We start from the raw sequence: 20,444 nt of genomic DNA, 5'->3' as shown, positions 1-20,444 counted from the left end.
AAAGAAAAGTATGTAAAAACATTGCCAATCAGAAAACCATTCCACTAACAGTCTGCTCCTCGTATGTGGAGTACTCTGTCCTTCCCAAAGCACAGCCATGACACCCCATCCCACCCTCACCCCCAGCGGAAGCTGAATGGAGAAGCAGCTCTGATGGGAGCCTGGCTTTCAGTCCAGCGTTCCTGCTCCGTATTTGATTCCTGTTCTCTCTGCTAAGTTCCCTCCCAGCCCCAGCTATAGTGTCCCCACTCCTCACAGGACTTCTTCCTATGTTTGCCCGCAGGGGTTTACCTGGTCAGGCCAGGAGGCTGGTGGACCTAATGAAGAACGATACTGTAAGTCTGGGAGAGGCACCACCTTGAGGGAGGATTCCCCACAACTGGGAGAGGACAGGAGAAATCCATGACAACAGACAGGGTCACCTCTCGGAAAAGGACAGGGCCACATGGAAATCCAGAGTCTACCTTTAAAACAACAACAACTAATGACTTAACACCTATGGCCTGTGACCTCTGACCTCAGGACCCCCAAACCAAAGAACAGAAAACATTAATGTTCACTAAACCCTGTGGTGTATGAGGACCCATCCCTGCCAGTGTGTAGCCCTTTGTGTTTTCCTTGACTTGACTCCGGGGTAAGGCCTTTATTTACTTGTTTGTTTCCTATTCATTTCAGAGGATAAATTTTCAGGAAGATTGGAAGCTAATAACCCTGTTTATAGGAGGCAATGACCTCTGTGATTTCTGCGATGACCCGGTAGGTCTCCAGGCCCTTAACTCAAAACTCCCTCCTGGAGGGATTTCCACCCCAGGTCCCTGGAGCAGTGTAGCTGGGTTGGGACTTGGGGTTTGTGGTCTGGCATGGATCCAGCCTGAGATTAACTCAGAGACCGAGAGGACATTCACCTTCAGCGAGAGATTCAACAGGACAAGCAGGACTGATTGTAAGATGAATCATGATTAGGTTTCCTATCAGGGGAGCTTGATCATATCGTTCTAGAAACCAAGATAACGTTCCAATGATCTTGAACAATCTGGCATATCTTCATACATCATTGTAAGTCAGCTCCTTTTCCAATATTGAACTGCCTCACTATTACTTCTTTGGGAAAGTTGATTTCCTAATGCAGGCATTTAGGCCATGTTTGGAGCCTAACAGTCATTCTGGGCTGATGGGAAATCCAAGAGTCAGACTGCTGCCCTGCAGGTGCAGTGCTTCTTCCTGGAACCCCAGATTCCCTGAGCTGGAAGAAACCCACAAGCCATAACGACCAGTCTCCCACCCACAGCAGGAATGCCTTCCACAGAATTCAATTGTTGAACATTTCCAGTGATGGGCCGCTCTTTAATTTGCAAGGTGGCCCTAATTAGTATCATGAGTAGGAGCAAACTGTTTTGTGGTGTTTCTTTGTGTTAAGCCCAAATCTACCTCCTGTGACTTCTGCCTGTACCGAGCACTTCATCTGTATCAATTCAGCTGACTTTAAAAATAATAGTTGTTTTTTTTTTATTGTACAAGCAATATACACAGAAAACATATCAAACTATAGAGGGAAAACAATATTCTCTGTAACATAATTACAACATCCAGAAATGCCATTGTTAACATTTCAATAAATGTCTCTAGCATTTTCTGTGAATATAGAGAAATTGCTTTATTATTTTCTAAAAATGCTATATCATCCTGAACATATTGTTTGGTAACCTGCTTTTTTGCAATAGCAACACATTGGGAGGATATTCCTATGTCAATATTTATTTTTCTATACAATAATTCTTAATGACTGTATAGTAACCCATAATATAGGTTGGCTCTTATTTACATAACCATTCCCCACTACTGAGTGCTTAGCTTACATTACTTCTAATTATGCCTATTATAAATAACACCAGGGTAAACATCCATCTTTATGTACATCCATAATTGTTTCCTGGTATACATTCTAAGTCGTAAGCTTTTTAAGCAAAAAGATATATATACTTCTCCCAATGTTTTATTATGGAAATTTCCCAACACACTGAGAAATTGAAAGACTTGTGTAGTAAATGCCCATATGCCCACTACCTAGATTTTACAGTTGTTAACATTGTGCTGTATTAATTTAACACGTATCCATCTATCTTATTTTTTGGTGACTCTACATTTTTAATACTTCGGATACATATTGCCAAGTTGTTCCCAGAATGTTTGTACCAATTATGCTTATTTCCCTACTTCACAAGTGGCACTGTATGTTATTTAATAGCTGCAAATCTGATAAATGAAAAAATCGTGTCTTGTTTTCAAGTTTTGCATTTATTTACTTAGTAGGTGGGAGCACACTTTCATTTCCCTTGTTTAATGCTCACTTGAATTCCTCCTGTTGATAAATTCTGTATTATGCCTATTGGCCGTTTTCTGTTAAGGTTATTTATCTTATTATTGATTTTTTAAAAAAAAAAAGTCCTGTGTTAAGTCTACGAACCCATTATCAAATATGTGGCCTATTTGTTATTTTCCACTTAATTTTGTTTACAGTGTTTTCCGATAAATAGAACACTTTTTACTTCTAGTATCATGCACTGGGCATGTTATTGTATGCCAGGCACTGTACTGGGGGCTAAGCAGACAAGTGAAACAAAGATTCTGTCTTCAAGGAGCTCACAATGTTAGGGGAGGGAGACAGACAATTCATAACCCGAGGAGAAAAACATCACGGTGTGCTTCTTGTGACGCACACAGAGATCTGAAGTCAGAATTGCCATGGAAATTTGGGTGTCAGCGATTTATGCACAGCAGGAGACCTTCCAACTGGGACTTGAAGTTGAGGATGGTTGTCAGGCAGAAAGGGGGCCAGCGGAGCAAAGTTTAAGAAGTGGCCTCACAACACCTGCCCTGAGGGGCAACCCTGCCCCCCACACCCTTCACAGCCTTCTTTCCTGGCATCAAAGTCACCAGAGCCTGGGGTTTTCAAGCTGTTACGGGAAGGGATCTCAGTGTGGAGTCCTGGGGCTGCCGGGATGGGTGGGGAGGTGGGACCATGGGCCTTCCCCCATTTCCCTGCAGCTTTAATCGATTTGGTAGAGCAGGGCTCTTGGTTAAATTTCATTCAGAGAAAGGGTTCCATAGCTTAAAAAAAAAAAAAAAAAGTTTAAGAACCACAAGTGTCAAAATCAAGAGAAATAACCTCTACAAGGTGTTTATGCTTAGGAGCTGGGTTTCACAGGACTCTCTTTCCCTCCATCACTCCTTAAGTGATTTGATGGGGCTGTGGGTCCCCAGGCACGGGAGGATCCAAGCAGAAGAGATCACACTGTAGGACCAGAGGATGTTCAAGCTGCAGGAGATCTTAGAGGTCCTCTGTGCCAATACCCCGTTTTAGAGGGGCCCGGATATGTGATGTGCCTTTGCAAAGGCCCTACATCTAGCTAATAAAAAGTGGATCCCAGAGTTTTCCATAGCTCCATGCAGAAGAAAGGGTGATTGCCATGTAGAAGAAAGGGGTCACAGCTATGACACGCCCAAGGACCACGGGGTTGATTTGGAGGCAAACCTACGTTTCAGTGTGGCCCATTCTGGCTGAAATACAGGGAGGAGGGGGCCCGAGAGAGGAGTGGCCCTGGTCTGTGGAGAGAGTGGGTGACAAATGGTGTTAGACATTTCCTCTTCCTGCAGGATCGCTATTCTCCCCAGAACTTCACAGACAACATTCAGAAGGCCCTGGACATCCTCCATGCTGAGGTACAGAGGCTCGGTCACATGGCCTCCAAGCAGCTCAACCACAGTCCTCCTTGGGCCTCAGACAGCCTGGAGGTGGCTCTGGCTTTGGTTGAGGCCTCCCTGCTGGGTCCCCTTTACCTGGAGACCAGCACTGACCATGCTGTCAGTCCTGGTCTCAGCGGCCTGAACACATAGGTGCTGATGGGAAGCAGAGGGGCGGGAGAGGCAGGGATGAAGGGAGTGGATGGGGCCAGATGGACGGCCACAGACCTGACGTCCAGCAGGAAGGACTGCCCAGCCTCGATCCTCTTGGGAACTGGTCTTGCCTTTGCTCAGGTTCCTCGGGCATTCGTCAACCTGGTAAAGGTGTTGGAGATCATCAAACTGAGGGAGCTGTACCTCGAGAAGAAAGTCAGCTGCCCAAGGCTGATTCTTAGGTAAGAGGGAAGCTTCTTCCCCTGTTCTTGAAAGGGCCATAGGACGCTTAGTAGAAAGTGACTGGTTAGCAGGGCAGAAGTTGGAGGAGTGCTGAGACCACCCCATTTTCTAACCGGACAAGGCCTAATGGGGGAGACTTTTCTGAGCCCAGTATGGGCCTCAGCTACTCTTGGACTATGCTTTTAAACCCAGCCATGCTTCTGTTGTCATGTCAGTTCAGGACACGCTTCAGTCCTCCAAGGGAGGAGTCAAGCATGAGGAATGGAGTGGGCCTGTGTGGGCCAGGCTCACTGGCCACTGCTAGGGCCTACTTTGAAGTGTGTCCAAAGCTTCCTCTCCCAGGGACTCATCTCCAGGACAGAGGGAGTCATTGTTTGGTATGGGTGCTCCGGCTGGGCATTCACAAATGTAGGGCTATTGTCACTTGCTAGAGGAAAGGGTGGACAAATCAGATCAGCAGGGTTTAGAGGCCAGTGTCTTCCCCAGAGAACAGAGAGCCCTGGTCCTGGGAAGGCCCTGCGAGGCCTTCTTTATCCCGTTTTTATCCCAGAGCCAAACAAAGGTGGGTGCTCCCGCTATAGTGTTACACATTTCCAGGAAGTGAGAAGATGTTCTCCTAACCCAAACATGAACATTTCTCACAGCGTTGCTTCCTACCAGGCCTCCTCTGGACCATTAGCCAAAGTCATGGTGGCAATGCCCATTCCCTCACCTCCCCCATCCAGCTCTGCACCGCCCCACACACCATAATCCTGAACACGTCACATGGTAATTATTCCTGTGCTTCTCCTCCACAGCCCTGAGCTCTGGGTCTGAGTCACTGCTAGCACGGCATAGGGGCTCAGCTGCTGTTCGCTGAATGGCTGAATGAATAATTCACAAGGGCTAGATTTGCTTTTGGAAATTAAGGGGTATCTTGGCTGCTCCCCTGAAGATCCATGCCAATGCTCACCTGGGGGTCCAGACTGCACAGGTCCCCTCAGGAGGCCTGAGGATGCTGGGAACAGGAGGATGGCTGCTGGATGACACATGCCTATTAATGCAGCTGGTGTCAGCCATGCTATTTTGGGCTGCTGACTCATCCCCTGGCTCCCACTTTCTCCAGTCACTGGGCCACACGGGGTTGAGTGTATTCATTAGGTTTCAGAGCAGCTCACCCCTTACCATTGATCACTGCAAGGGTTTTAGACAATTAAATCTAAACGTTCAGAGTGAGCATTTGCCAGGTCCATTCTGAGAACTGAAATGGCCAAGTCACTGACTGTGGGCGAGCCAGGCTCAGGGTCACTTTGTCCTGCCACCTCTCCAGTGCTCTGTTCTCCCTGCCTCTCCTCTGATCTGCCTCAGTGGTAACATTTTCCTTAGTGGTGCTGAGTCTACACTGGACCATCCAGGCTGTAATCGCCTCATCTCCCTGGACCAACTTTGCAAGATGGCCAGCTAGATCAGAGCTACAGACTGGACAGGAGCAGTTTAACTAGGGACTAAGAGCTCCAGTTCAGACCAGACAGACTTGAGTTCAAGTCCTGGCTGCTACACTTAGCATCCGTGTGACTTTGCCCACACTGAGCCTCAGTTTTCTCATCTATAAAATGGACATAATGATAATACGGCTTCTAGAATAGCTAAAGAGGATTAAACAGGTTAATACCCGTAAAACTCTTGGCACAGTAAGTGTTCGATATGTGTTAACCATGATTATTTTCACTGTTGTCACTATTGTTATTTAAAAGGAAGTGTGTCTTATCTATATTGCACTGTCCTCTGACAGTCATAAGGTAACTCAGCATCTTAAAAGTCACTCCTGAAGATGTCAGAAGAAGTAACTATTTTATTTTCAAAAGCCAATCCAGGCCTGAGAAATTTTCTTCAGCTTCGTCTGGTGCAATTAACAGGTTAGCCAGCCAGGGCCTCCATCAGCACAGGCTCCTGATTAGCTCCCAAGTTAAATATATTCTGAATCTCAAGCCACTGTCTCTATGTCATGCACTCAGGTGATGATTTTGGTGGGGTGGGGCATTTCTTCTGTTTGGTCTGCAGGAATCTGTGTCCCTGTGTCCTGAAGTTTGATGATAACTCAACAGAACTTGCCTCCCTGATCGAAACAAATAAGAAGTATCAGGTGAGCCGGGAAAGGCTTCTGAGCTGCACAGGAATTGCTGTGCGGTTTGGTTGCTCTGGGTGGCATATGAACGTGTGCTTACGTTATTTTCACCCTGACTGGGTGTGAGGTGACCACTGACCAGTTTACAGATTTAAAGATACCCTGTGAGGCAGTAGGGATTGTGGTTCCATTTATTTGAATCAAGCTATGGAGCCAAGCCACCAAAGATGCTTCAGCAAGTCTCAGTTCCTGGCCTTACACAGAAACAAATATTTCCAGTTGTCCATGAGCTTCCAGCTCCCGGGTGGGAAACCTTTTCCAGACTCCAAGAGAGTCTGGAGGATTCTGTGAAATAACATCCATTGCCTCTGCCCTCCCCTCCCAGGGAAACAGGTGTTATTGGGGAAAAAGTCAGCAGGTGCTCTCCGTACATCCTATGGGTTGTTCATTTAAGGCCTATCTCCGTCAAATCTTTGACCAGAGCAGCTGACTCCCTTGACTCCATCTTAGATTTCCCCCCAAATAATTGTCCAGTCAAGAGGACAGTGGTGGCCTTCCAGCCCTTTTAGAGTGGGCTGCAAACAGCTCCAGGGTGGATCCGTGCTTCAAGCTCCAGGACTCCTTGGAGCGGAACCACTTCCCTGAAGACTCTTGGGGGCAGCCATACCTGCCAGGGGGATCAGGGCTCAGGAGAATGGACCTCTGTTTATCATCCTTGGTGTCCTCGCCCAGTCCTCTGGGTGCCTCCCTCCTTGTACTTCCTTCTGCCGTGAGCAGGTACCTATGTCTCCACGTCCCACAGAGGAGAGGGAAGGCAGCCGAGGTTATGGCCATGCGAGCACATCTGTCCCAGGTGGGCTTTCTGTGTGCAAGCAACAAAAGCTGAGGAGTTCTGGTTAATTTAAGCAGAATATCTGGAAGAGCTAGAAAGCTAGGGTCAGAGGCCAAGCCGCCAGAGATATGGGATTCCAGGGGCCAAGCCACAGGAATCAAAATCAGGACAAAGAACGAGTCCAGTGAAGATACCATGGACACCACTGTCCCTGCTGCTTCTAGGGACTGGATGCAGCCGCCACCCTCAGCAGCATGGAGTCTGTGCTGTCCCTTTATCTTTCTGTCACTAGCTTCCAAGCCCAAGCTGCAGGTGGAAGCATTGATTGAGGACCCTTGGGCACGTGCCTGTACCCTAGCTGGGAGGGGCATGAGGAAAGCCAGCATTTGCCTTTCTCACCTTCTACAGTGAGAGGCAGGATGCTCTTCATACAGTGGGGTTTTTCAAACACAGGAAGTTGGTTCAGATGCTAGGGAGACAAAAAGAAGGCAAACTATTCACCAAAAATTACCTTCGCTAACCTTTCTAGATTGGCTAGCTCTTCCCAGGTCTGCTCTTGGTGACTGACCACTGAGACCCTAACTTAGCGTCCTGGAGAAGCTCACAGCTCAGCCACGTGAGGCCATCATGCCCCCTCTCAGAATCCTCTCATTCCCTACTTCCTGGAAAAGCTACTATTCCCATCACTCTCCCTGGAGATAATCACTGCTATTAGTACTACCAGGCGCCAGGTATTCTAGACACTAGTTCTTTCATTTCTCAAGAGGTGCATGGCGCCACTGTGAGCCACTGTGGCTCCCCAGAGTAACCAGTAGCATTGGAAAGGATTTAAGGGATGGTCCAGTCCTTGCTAAACATCTTCCATTTACAGATGAGGAAATAGAGGTCCAGAGAGGGACAGGACAATACCACTAACTAGCTGTATGATTTTTTTTGCTGAAAATCATACAGCTAGTTAGTGGTATTGTGCCTTCTGCCTTCCCCAAGGCTCTGCCTATAACGAGGAGACTGCCCCAGGAGGTCCGGGGTAAGGCATCCCTAGGACAGAGGCTCTCTCTGACTAACTCTGGGAAAAGGAAGTTCACCAGGTCTTCTGAAGTGACCACACTAATGTTCCCAGGTATTCAAGCCAGACTTCCCTCTCTAGCCAGGATTTTGGCCCCAAATGGTAGAAACCTGGCAAGCAGTGAAATAGCAAAATTTCGTAAACAAGAGAGCCAAAACTGGGGTAATTGGTCCTCTTGGAACTGAGCCCAAGTGGAAGCTGTGAGAGTAACACCTCTATTACCCTCCTAGACAGATCTGAGAGTCTCAAAGGAGTGTGAAGGCACAAGAGCGTGCATGCTCTCACACACACACCATGCACAGGCAATATAAATAGGCATTACATGTTGTTGTTGATTCACCTTTGATTTTTCTGAACAAATGTAGGACAGTAATGTAAGGATGATCCAAACAAGTCATTTAATCAAATACATCGTTCCTCCCCCAGTCTTCATCCAGAAACTTTAAAAGGGGTATCAAGCCGATGGACTTAGGTTTCTTCTTCCCTTCCCTTTTTTCCCACCACCTAGGTCAAATATATGCAATTGCAGCAGAGGTTGAGGGCAGGGTTGAAATAAAGGTTGATCTAAAAAGTAATTAGCTGGCTCCTGATCAGTTGAGATTTTGCTGCAGATTGATTTCACTCAAAGGTCAGACTGTTTAATTCTATGGCAGAGAAAGAGGTCACACAAAGACCAGGCAGATGCAGGGAGCCCCCTGACTGCTGTCCCCTTTGCCTCCTGCAGGAGAAGACTCACCAGATGGTTGAGAGTGGGAGATATGACACGAGGGAAGATTTTACAGTGGTCATGCAGCCATTCTTCGAAAAAGTGAACATGCCAAAGACCTCGGTAAAGAAAACGAGCATCATGGGTAAATGGGGGGCCTAGAGAGTGCCCAGCTGTTTCCGAGTGCCGTCTGTGTTACCCAACGCCTCATAACATGGCCCCTCTTGTCTGCCCTGCGACCAGGAGGGGTTGCCTGACAGCACTTTCTTCGCCCCTGACTGTTTCCACTTCAGCAGAAAGTCTCATGCCCACGCAGCCAGTGCCCTCTGGAACAATATGGTAAGATGACTGAGGTAGGAAAAATTATTCTCTCTCTAATAAGAAAAAGACTCTGGAAAGCTTCTGTTGGACTTCAGAGGCCCGTCACCCATGCTGTGTGAGTCCCAGCACAGCAATGATGATAAATCCATTTCCTTTGTCCCTCCTTCCCTTCTCCAGCCCTGACCTCTCCACTCTTGCTGCCTCTATCTCATACCCCATCTTCTTGCTTCTTGGTTTAGCTGGAACCCATTGGCCAGAAGACAACAGAGAATAATTTTGAAAACAAGATCAATATCACATGTCCAAACCAGGTAGAGTGAAAAGCACATCCTTGTAACTGTTCCATCGGAAGCATCTTTTCCAGCCTTTTAAAGTCTGGAATACCAGGGTGTCACCCTCATCCCCAGCTGTTTACGTATCCACTCATTCCAGACTCCGGTTAACCATCCCCAGTGACCCATCTGGTTGTTCTGTGATGGGTGACAGCCCTTTGTGGCGGGAGGCCCTAGAGCACTCTTCTGTCTCTTATGTCACAGCGAGCCCTAGCCCAAGTCTGGGCCACACACAGCTCTTTCTAGCCAGAAAGAGGAATGTGGCAGCACCATCCAGCTCTCCTTTTGAAGGCTAGGGACAGGGAGAACATCAAGGGCAGGATGGGACAGAAGGACACCGCATCTCCATGTAACCACTGCCTCCATGGCAGGATAGGGAGAGCAACGAACTGAGACCTAGAATAATATCTACTAGGACAGAGGTGGGGATGGGGGTGGTCATTGGGAAGCTGGAGCTAAAACAGCAGGTGTTCACTGGGATTGTAAAGCAAATCAAGACCACGGTGTTCACTCACAGTTTGTCAGAAAGATTCTTGGGCCTCTGCAACTGCTCTCTCACCTCTGTGAATTCCTCTATATTCCCAGTGGGGTCGCATTGAACTGGGGCTTGCATGGGGCAGGACCTCAGAGCACCTGACTTTTCTTATCTGGGCAGGAAGGAGCCCAGGCGGCTGCAGGGTACGAGTGGCATGGGGTGGCAAGGGGACCTAAGGAGTAGGGACATGGGCTTATATTAGCAGAACATGGGCCCCTTTTGGGAGGGGCCAGTGTTGAGAAAGAGAGGTGACAGCCACCCCAGCCAGCTGGGTGGGAGATGAAGAACAAATGTGGTCATTCCTGGGAGCTGCTGCAGGGTTTATTCTGATTGGTCGTGTGGGTTCAGGTTAGGTTGGGGTTGCAGAGAAGCCCCCTGTACATCACAGGGTAGGCCTGGCAGGGAGGGGCTCTCATTGTAGAGCCCAGAGGAGACCGAAGGTGTTTAAAGTATTTATGCTGAGGTCGGCACTTCTTGAGGGCGGGGGAGAGCAAGGAGCAGTGCTGGAAGCAAGCCGAAGTCTCAGTGGTTCTCACCTGCCTCTTCTCCTAGGACTGGCCGTTTCTGAGCACCTACAAGAACAGTGTGCAGGTATTTGCATGTTGCTTTCTTTCCGTTCACCAGCCAATGCAGTGGGCAGCCGCTGGGCTGGAACTGGCCCAACAGGGTGGGTGGGAACAAAGGGGTTCACAGTCTTTTATAAAGTCCACCCACTTACACCTCAGACAGGGTGGAGTAAGCTCCATCAATAGCAGCCCAGATGAGGGGCCAGCCAGCCAACTCACAACCTCATCAAAGACATAAGTAAAGACCCTACCCTCCTCATAAAGCTGCTGTAGAAGCAAGGGATGGGGTGGGCTGAGGTCATTTTGTTGACGTCCCACGTCTTGCGTTGGATGGTGGAAGGGTCCAAACTAGGTTAGCAGATCCCAGGCTGGCTGGTGTTTAGAATCACCTAGGAAGCCTTCTTCAAATGCCCTTCTAGGCTTTTCCCTGGTCAGGGTGGGGAGGTTGGGCAGGAGTCTGTTTGTTAAAGCTCTCTGGGTGAGTCTGATGCCCAGCCAGCCTTTCTGGTCCCTTTCACCCCTGAGATTCATTCTATACCCTTAGGGTCATGGGAGCCAGCTGCTGTGCAGGAAGAGAGACCCTTCCACCTCAGTGCCCACCTCAGGTAAGCTCCCTGGGATACACCAGGACCCAGAGCCTCTCCACAAGGACTCAGAGACCAATGAGTGCTCTGACAAGACTGTTTGCACGTAACTAAGTGACACAGTGATGGCCAGTGCTTGCTTCCTATCTGGGTGGTCTTCTGGAACAAGTCCCTGATTTGTCCCTCTCCGCCTTGCAGTGATGTCTTACTCATCAGGCCCCAAGGCGGCCAGGCCAGGGACTGTTTACTGCCCTCTCAATTCAGCCCCTTAAAGGAACACAAGTGGAGGAGCCATGTGAGCTCCCCATTCAGTGACCCAGCCCTGTGGTGTGACCTCACTGAGGCCCAGAGGTGGGGAGTGGGGTGCTGAGGGGATCCCAAGAGGGAGCCAGCTCTGTGGTAGTCCTGGGGCCCCAGGCTCTGCAATTATTTCCACCTGCAGGGCTGGAAAGTTCCCTGAAGTCTTCAGAAGACACTTGGGGGTACAGAAAGGCACATGATTATTTCTGAGATTCTTGGTGGAAATCCAGAACCCAGCTCTAAATGGGCTGTGCGTGAGGCTCTGAACTTCATCTCAGATGGTCCAGTACCCATCTGGTTGTGCACTCAGGTTATAGCTGGTATCCCATATAACTGCTGAGATCCCACTGTGCCTTCTCTAACATCCATCCATCCATCCATCCATCCATCCATCCATCCATCCATTCATCCATCCATCCATCCATCCATCCATCCATCCCCTTTCCTTCTCCCTCTCTCTCAGCACCTCTCCCTCCCCATAAGTGTAGGATTCCTTTATTGTTTCTCTTATGGGCAAAATCTGTCTTCATGTACCCTCTGCCTCCAGGGCACCATGGACACTCAGTCCTGTGTGGCCCAAATGCACGTGCAGATGGTGTTTCTGGTCTTGCTTAGAGCAAGAAGCCCTAGACTCTGACTGCAGCTTCCTTGCCACGGACTCAAGTGTGTCCAATTGTCTCTGCAGTGCACGCCTTGAGACCTGCAGATATCCGAGTCGTAGCTGCTCTGGGGGATTCTCTGACTGTAAGGACTCTTGGGCCCTGCGTGGGGTGGGGGTGGCTATGTCAGTTCCAGGTCCCAGTCCTCCTAACCCTGCATTATCCCACCCCTCTCTCCCAGTTCTAGCAATCCAAGACCATGGCAATGGTTTGTTTTGCAGCCACTTTCTCACTCAAGTGTGCAAAGGGAACTCTTTTTTAGGGTGACCTGAATTATCTCAGATAGTGGAGGTTTTGAACACCTAACAATACTTTTTTAACAATTGCAAGAATATGTCACTTGGACTCCAAAAACCTTCTATATGTGCCTGTGTGGGTGCTGTTTTCCCTTGGGAGGATGCTTTACAAGCCACCGAGACCCTCCTACCTGTTTCCTCTTTGCATCTGCACAAAAAGCAGTGATGACTCCAGCATTGTGGCTAAAGCTGTACTCCTAAGTTTTGAGAAATAAGGCCGTGTTGCCAATCCAGAGGACCACGTCCTGGTAGCACTTTTAAGTCTATGAGGTTGCTTTGCAGAAAGTCCCGGAAGGAAAGAGGAGAAATGTGAAGTTTAGAAGCAATCTGCCCACTGCCGTCCACTCAAATCTATGAGCTTTTTCTTCATTGCTTATAAAGACCTGAGTAATGATATAGCAGTGTATCACATTTGTAAAGCACATTAGAGTCTTTCCAAACTGTTTTTACAATTCTCATCCAATTTGGTCATTAAAAACCCCTGTGAGATAAGCAGGGCATGTCCTCAGTGTAGTAAGGAGGCAGCTGCAATTCACAGAGTAAGAGTCCAGGTCCTCCGACTCCCCATCCAGTGACCTGCTACATGGTGATGAGTGAGCTGGGAACCATGAGCAGATGTCCTGCACGTTCACAGCCTCTCGTTGCTTTGACTTGCTGAGTTCCCTATGGATTTTGGTATGTTTTCAAAGGCTGGCAATGGCATTGGCTCCAAACCAGACGACCTTCCTGATGTCACCACTCAGTATCGCGGGCTGTCATATAGGTAATGTTAACCCTTGACACCCTTTCGCCCCATGCTCACACCCAGAGATTGGGTAGGGGTTTGTCTCCTGTAAATGCCTAAATACCAACAAGCAAGGACCACGTCTGGAAGGTCCTTGGAAGGGGCTTTCAGAAGGCAAATCTATGTACATCTACAAATTATGACATGTTGGTGAGTGGAGAGGATCTTTTATTGCTGATGACCTTCTTTCTTCTTTTTCTTTTTTAAAATTGTGCAGAAAAAGCTTACCAGGGTTCTTATCAGACCCCTGGGTCAGCAAATCCAACAGGAGATGCCCCCGAAAAGCACCAACTCTCTGAGTCTTCACCTGCCCGTTTGCATGTATATGTTCATGTGTGGATGCCCCTACGTCTCTGTTTACTGTCTATATGTATTCTTGTGGTTCTGAAGTCACATCTCTGCCTTTACATGTATGTACACATCTGTACAGAAAACTTCGAAATACGACCCACACTTCAGGAGGAAATAACCGAGACAAAAATCACAACCAACAGGTGTTGAATGAGGGGGTGTATGGGAAGCTCAGGGAAATGTTTATGCTCATTGGCAAGGGCTCCGTGAAAATGAAAGATGCCTGAGTGGATCGTAGAAGAGGGAATAACCCTGGCAGCAGGGACTGGAAGGCACGCCAGTCGTGTCTTGACAGACTAGCAATGAGATAGACGGAAAGGCTGAGCAAGACTATTCCAGACACCGAAGTAGAAAAGCTCAAGGTGTCAGGTGAGTAGCTGATGTGGGTATTCTTAAGTTTCCTTCTTACCTCATGAAGGTCCTGTTTACGTAGGCTTCTCCATAATTGGCGATTAGCTCAGACTTCAAAACTAGAGCAAAGCCAGCCGTGAGACGGCAGAGTCCTAATGAGAAGCGGGGCGGCCCAACCACGCACTTGCCTCCTCCTTTTTCTTCGGAGAAGATTTAAATGAAATGTTTCTTCCCAGAAAGTGAGAGGGAACCGCGTGGGGGTGATTAGGATTGTGATAGTTCTCCAGCCAATCCTGAGGATAGTCCCAGAGAGAAAGGTTTTCCTGGGTGAGAGAGGTGGTAGCAGGCTGTCGCCACCCACAGAGAGGACCCAGAGCAGGGTGTGTAGCAGGAGGACTTCACCTGCTGAGAGCTGAAGTAAATGCCTCCCAGCTCCCGAGGTCCCCCAGGTTTCCACAGACCTCAGCCAGCGAGGTGGTCTCTAAGAGGGGGCCTAGGTCGTCTCTAAGGGGCTGCCCTTTAACAAAACAGAGCCTCATCAGCCGCCTGACCACTCTGCCCCAAATGTTACTGAGGCTGCGAGAAACGGAAAAGCCAGACAGAGAGAAAGCCAGCAGAGCTATTACTAAATCATGAAAAAGCACGAGGTTGTAGCTGCTGCACTTAGTCTTAGCTAAAGAAGGCAATGGCCTCACATCACAGTGTGGGAAAATAGAAATAAAGGAGACAAAGCAGCCAACAGATGATGGATAAGCTGTATCTGGTGGTACAGCCTGGGGAAGTGAGGTGACATGCCCAGTTTTACACAGTTCATCCGGACAGTTCAATCTTCTGCTAAATATTTCTCTCTGCAGCAATGGAAACATTTAGCCATTGCTCGGTTTCTTCCTACAAGTGAGGCCCAGTAAGGCCTAATGTTTCAGTCTTCTAATGCTCATTCCAAGGCCCCCTATATTCAATGGCTGCTGTCCCTTTAAACCCTTGGTTCTAAATATTTCAAATACCTGCCCCAATGGTTATATTATAGATTTACATGTATCTGGAAGCTCTGGGTCAGAGTCTGAGAGACAGTCTGACACTTGGTGAAATGCTTGTATAGACTAGTGTTTCCCAAAGTGTGTTCAATGGAACACCAACCCTGGCCATGTTCTTGAAGAGAGCAAAATTCTATTTTTTTGAAAACATTACCTACTATATTCTTCCTCTGAGGAATTCACATGCATGCTAGCATATTAAAGGCTGTGAGAAGCCCTACAATGAAGACATCTGTCTAAACTGTATCTGTGGAATCCAGAGTTTCCCTTAGTCCCAGAATTCTTTCTTTGTTCATATGCCTATTAGCACCCCCTGCGAAAAGTCCATGAAATATACTGATCTGAGAAAGGCAATTTTCTGAAACCATTAAAGCTTCCGGGTTGGGACTACTAGGCAATGAATGGGAAGACTAGGTAAATAAGAATGGAATTTGAGCCTTTTCCCCCAAGGAAACAAAGTGGAGAGAGTGGGCCTCATGGAGTTGGACTGGGGAGACGTGGACCCAGAATTCTTGGGAATTGGGTGGCTGTGGGCAGGACCTACAGAAGGAGGTTTGACTGTTAATATTTCCGAGGCTTCTTGACCTGTGAGAATCATATATCTTAATAGTGTGGCAGGCCCAGCGGTCTTTAGAGCCTTGCCTTTTCTTTAGTTGAAATAAGTTTGCTTGGTTGGCACCATTCAAAGGACCGAAATAAAATTTATTTACCAAAAATTGCATTTCTCTGCCTTGTTAATTAGGAGTTCAATCACATTACTGAAATTCCTTTAGCAAATGTTATTGAGCATCTACTCTGTACTTCTCTGTGCACTGTGGGTACCAGCGGATGAACAAAGTCCAGCCATGGGGCTCACGGTACAATATAAATTACACTAATCATCTGAAGGTCTCATGTAGATTAGCTACTTCATATGGGTCTATTTTCTTTCATGGTTCACGTAGTTCTGATCCAAATGAAGGCTTACGTATTTTTGCTCCATATTTATTTCTATAATTCATTCCTTTCTCCTGGGAATGTTGACTCTAAAATGGGCTCAGAGAGAGATTTTTGTAGCCTGTGCGTCTTGATCAGCCACCATGCTTTGTTTTAGAACAAAGATACCTTTAGACAAGAAAAGCCTTTACACAAGTAGAACGGACTTGACCATGTTTACATATCTCGCTGTGTTTATGTTTACTTGTTTATTGAAGGAGGAAAGGAAGCAATGTTGGAACACAGTGATTGGAGAAGGTGTATAATTTACAATTTCCTTTGAAATGTGAAGTCTTCTGATTAAATGCTTTTAATCCAAAGAAAGAAGGATTGGGAAGCAGCTAAAACAGCAGCTTTTTGCTGTTAGAAAAGAATCTTGAGTTCAAACAAATACCCAACCACTGGTCCACTTAGGTTCAGACATCTGCTGAGAGGTGGGAGAGAGATACCTGAGGGAGGTCAAAAGGGCAAGGCATACCTGGCTTCTTTCTCTCCACCACCTGGGGATGTTGAGCCTTTGGCTTAAGCCCTTGAGCACCCTGGAATGAAATAGTCAACTTCATTCCAAGCATTCCTTGAAGGAAGAACAGCCATGACTTTGATTCATGGCCTGTCTTTTGGAAGTCTGTACTGGTGAGCTGGGTGCTAACACTGTGTTTTCAAAATCTATTGGCTTGGAATAATATGCTGGGATTGAGGCAGGTGGGGCAGAAGAAAAATAACAGTAAATACAGTACATCTGAGCATTGGACTTTGGTAAAATAGAAATACTTCTTGCTTCCCACGTGTGTTCAATTTGAATGCCTGAAAGGAAAGGAAATTTTGAGTGTGTCCTGAGGTTAGAATGAGGGCCATAAAACTCTATTAGATTAGATAAAATTAGATTGGGCATTGGAAGGCAGTGAGAGGCCATCCCCCAGAACCTCCCAGTGGCATTTTCCTCACCACTGGGCAGAGAAGAGCTCATCCATTTTCTAGAGGTTTCCAGCTCAAACTGGTTTTTAGTTACCTTTATGGTTTTTAGTTGCCTTTAGAAAGGTAATGAACCCCTGTGCCTCTCAGCTTCCTACTCTCTGAAATGGAGACAGTCCCATCTACACCATAAGCTCGCTGGGTGATGGGGCACAATTCATATATGGACTCTAGTTCCTGGCTGGGCACATAATATATACTTCGCTAAGTGCTCTCTCTCCTGATTTGGTGGAGAAAAGAAGCAGCTATCTTTTGCCTTCAAATCCTGGATTTCGGGGGGAAACAACCCACTGGGGAATTCACATTTTCTCGGAATCCCTCAAACATCTTACAGGTGCTGATGGTGTGGGCACTAAGAAAGATGGGGGTACTCTTTTGTAAAACTTCTGTCTGATTCAATCTCACTGGCTTGCTCACTCCCTTACAGTTCAGGAGGAGATGGCTCCCTGGAGACCGTGACCACCTTACCAAGTAAGTAACCACCAGGGGCTTGAGTCTGTCCACTCCTTGCATCCGATCCCCAGGCTTCTTGAGAGTGCTTTCAGCTAAGAAAGGAGGAAATAGCATCTTCCTTTGAACTACCATTAAAATGGGAGGAGAGGCCCATGAACAGATGGCCGAAGGGGGTGGTATAAACTGTATTTGGAGCCCATACACCTGGGTTCAAACCCTGGCCCTTCTATGTGCTTGCCAGGTGACTGAGGGCAAGTTACCAAACATTCTGGACCTCAGGTTTCTTGAACTGGTCCAGAGGGTGCAGAGACAATCAAATGAAATGGGATTCTCTGCACAATTCTCTGTCAAAAAAAGAGGAAGGAAGGAAGGAAGGAAGGAAGGAAGGAAGGAAGGAAGGAAGGAAGGAAGGAAGGAAGGAAGGAAGGAAGGAAGGAAGGGAAGGAAGGAAGGAAGGAAGGAAGGAAGGAAGGAAGGAAGGAAGGAAGGAAGGAAAAGATAGAAAAGAAAGAAAAGAAAGGAAGGAAGGAAGAATAGAAAGAAAGGAAAGAAAAAAAGGAGAAAAGGAAAAAGCTGAAGGCTCTTGTTGCTTTGGCCCACCCTGTCATCAAGTCATTTCAACTCAGGCTCCAACTCGTGCTTGGGCACACATTCCGCCTGCCTCTCCCTGGGCTGCATGAGGATGGTAACAGCTCACAGTGGGGACCCTAGACCAGAGAAGATATCCTGGCATTCCATCCTAAGCTGTCTGTGCCCTATTCACCTCCTCCTATTTCAGATATTCTTCGGAAGTTTAACAGAAATCTCACAGGTTATGCGGTGGGCACAGGCGACGCCAATGACACCAATGCGTTCCTCAATCAGGCTGTTCCTGGAGCAAAGGCTGAGTATGGGATTTGGGGATGTGGGGTAGGGAGTGGGAGGCACGTGGTCACCTTTAAGATTGTAATACTGACCTCCTGTGCTGTGGGGACATTTATCCATTTGCAGCAGTGATTTGAGAGGCTCTCGGCTGTTCTCGCCCAGTGGCTGAGTAGAGAACAGACCCATGCTCCCAACAGCGGAACTCCTGAGCTTGCTTTCCTGTGCAGCGTATTCTAATCTCCCGACTAACTGACCAGCCGTCTCCAATGTTTGAACTTGCCATGGCGTAATGGTGCTTGAGAGATTCACTTACTCCAAAGCCTCACAAGAGGCAATTCCCCCAAAAGACCAGAGCATGCTAACCAAATGGATGGGCACGCCAGAACCTCCAGCCCTAGAGGTCTCTGGGGCAACAAGTCCTGTCCTATGCCTATCCCCGCTGTGGAGCTAACAGGAAGTGCAGCTGAGAAGCAGAGGCAGCAAAAGCAGAAGTGTTCAGCCTCCCAGAAGGATCTCCCAGGGAGACCTCTCATCCTGCTCCCAGAGGTCCCAGCAGCCTGGGTTCCCTTATTCGTGCGTGGCCCAACTGTCTGAGCCTCTGTCACATTGCTCAGGCCCACACCCTTCTGGTGGATGGGCAGTGTCCCCGCACTATTCACCCAGCCTGGGAAGATCCTTCTTAGTAATAGAAATCGCAGGGGACAGATGAACCCACCACAGGTCCCCGGAGATCACAGTGCTGTGGATCCATGTCACCCAGACCTGTAACTGGGACCTGAGCTAGCGGGGAGCTCAGGCTGCCCAAGCTCTAGTCCTTCCAGGAATTATAACCCCAGGCACGTGTACAGTGTACATTTATTCCCCATCTCTTTCTAGAAGAAGCATTTAGATAAGTTTATTTAAAAACACACATACACAAATATCATATACTTAAGAGAAAAATCACAGCCACTATGGGGGAGAAAGAGGAAGCAATTCTGTCAGGATGAGCATTTTTACGGTTATTGTTCCTGGGCATCAAACGCTCAGCTTCCTGGCAGCCAGGGTAAAAAGAAAAAGCACGCTACAACTCTCATAGATCTAAGTTCAGGATCCAAACCAGTCCTTAGAGGAGTCCAATGGTTTCCTAGCATGGAATCTTTAAAGACGCTTTGCATGTGGCGTCCTAGAAAGGCCGTGAGCCACAAATGCAGTTGGCAGTGCGTTTGACTGCTGCTTTAGCACAGACACACAATTGGCTTTTCAAAGGGTTTTGGTTGTAATGACTCTCGGAACAGGTAAGTGCCCCCTTGTCCTTGAGCTTCAGGGTCTCTGCCAGCTCATGCAGTGGGGACAACGCCATGGAAACCTCCAGTACAGGCCCTTTGGGAGGAAAAATCTAGGCACTGTTCTTCCACAGGACTGATGTCTTCTCCTTCTCAGGGCACTTACGAGCCAAGTCCAGTCTCTGGTGCAGAGGATGAGAGATGACCATGTGAGTCAGATTTATGTTCATTTTTAAACACGGATTTTCTAACCCACCAAAGTCCCCAAATGGAATGATCTGTCATGAAAACAGTGAGCCCGCTGTCATTAGAGGCATTCAAACAACAAGGGCGGCCCTTATTGGAGGCCCTCTGAATGGAGTGAGGTTTGTTGCTGATGAGCTTGAAAGTCCCTCCTGTTGCTAAAATTCTGTGGTCTATACACCTCAAATTCTTTCAGCTGAGATTCTATCCTATTATTTTAAGTGGGCAAGGAAATCTTAGGGGGTTGAATGGATTTCCTAGAGCTTTGGTTGTTTTTTTATTTGTTTGTTTGTTTGAAATCATTAAGCATTTTCCTCCCTCCCAGAGAATACATTTCCATGAGGACTGGAAAGTCATCACGGTGCTGATTGGAGGCAGTGACTTATGTGACTACTGCACGGATTCGGTAATGGGGCGGGCCCCTCCTGCTCACTGCTCCTGGCTTTGACCTGTAGGCCTTGGAGATCCTCCTTGAGAACAGTCTCTAGAATCAACCCTAGGATTGTCCAACAAGACCTGTGTGTGTGTGCGCACACGCATAGTTCACACACGTGTACGTGCACACAGGTGCACCTACACACTTCTTACCCCGTGACCGTCAGGCGTTTGGCTCCACCTCCGTGTCCCAGGTGGTGTGAGGTAGCAGGTGGCAGATAGATGGTGTTTCTATCCCGCTCTCTTACAATTCCTCAGAATTCAGAAAGAGAAGAAACT

General features: G+C 47.8%; 1 protein-coding gene across 1 annotated transcript in view; it reads left to right on the top strand.

Moving 5' to 3' along the window:
• Nucleotides 1-20,444, top strand: part of PLB1 (phospholipase B1) — a gene marked incomplete at its 5' end in the record, with an annotated part of 118,382 nt that overhangs the window by 63,033 nt on the left and 34,905 nt on the right. The window contains 16 exons of the mRNA XM_081068441.1: nt 284-335; nt 676-756; nt 3,655-3,720; nt 4,036-4,136; nt 6,178-6,259; nt 8,864-8,968; nt 9,089-9,184; nt 9,406-9,477; nt 10,586-10,624; nt 11,144-11,204; nt 12,169-12,227; nt 13,128-13,201; nt 17,333-17,376; nt 18,137-18,245; nt 19,645-19,696; nt 20,056-20,136. Of these exons, the coding sequence (XP_080924567.1) occupies nt 284-335; nt 676-756; nt 3,655-3,720; nt 4,036-4,136; nt 6,178-6,259; nt 8,864-8,968; nt 9,089-9,184; nt 9,406-9,477; nt 10,586-10,624; nt 11,144-11,204; nt 12,169-12,227; nt 13,128-13,201; nt 17,333-17,376; nt 18,137-18,245; nt 19,645-19,696; nt 20,056-20,136 (1,174 nt within the window). The remainder of the gene's footprint in view (nt 1-283; nt 336-675; nt 757-3,654; nt 3,721-4,035; nt 4,137-6,177; nt 6,260-8,863; nt 8,969-9,088; nt 9,185-9,405; nt 9,478-10,585; nt 10,625-11,143; nt 11,205-12,168; nt 12,228-13,127; nt 13,202-17,332; nt 17,377-18,136; nt 18,246-19,644; nt 19,697-20,055; nt 20,137-20,444) is intronic.

Source organism: Rhinolophus hipposideros, assembly GCF_964194185.1.
Source record: "Rhinolophus hipposideros genome assembly, chromosome: 12".
Taxonomy (NCBI): Eukaryota; Metazoa; Chordata; class Mammalia; order Chiroptera; family Rhinolophidae; genus Rhinolophus; species Rhinolophus hipposideros.
This window is presented reverse-complemented; position numbering and strand designations above follow the sequence as displayed.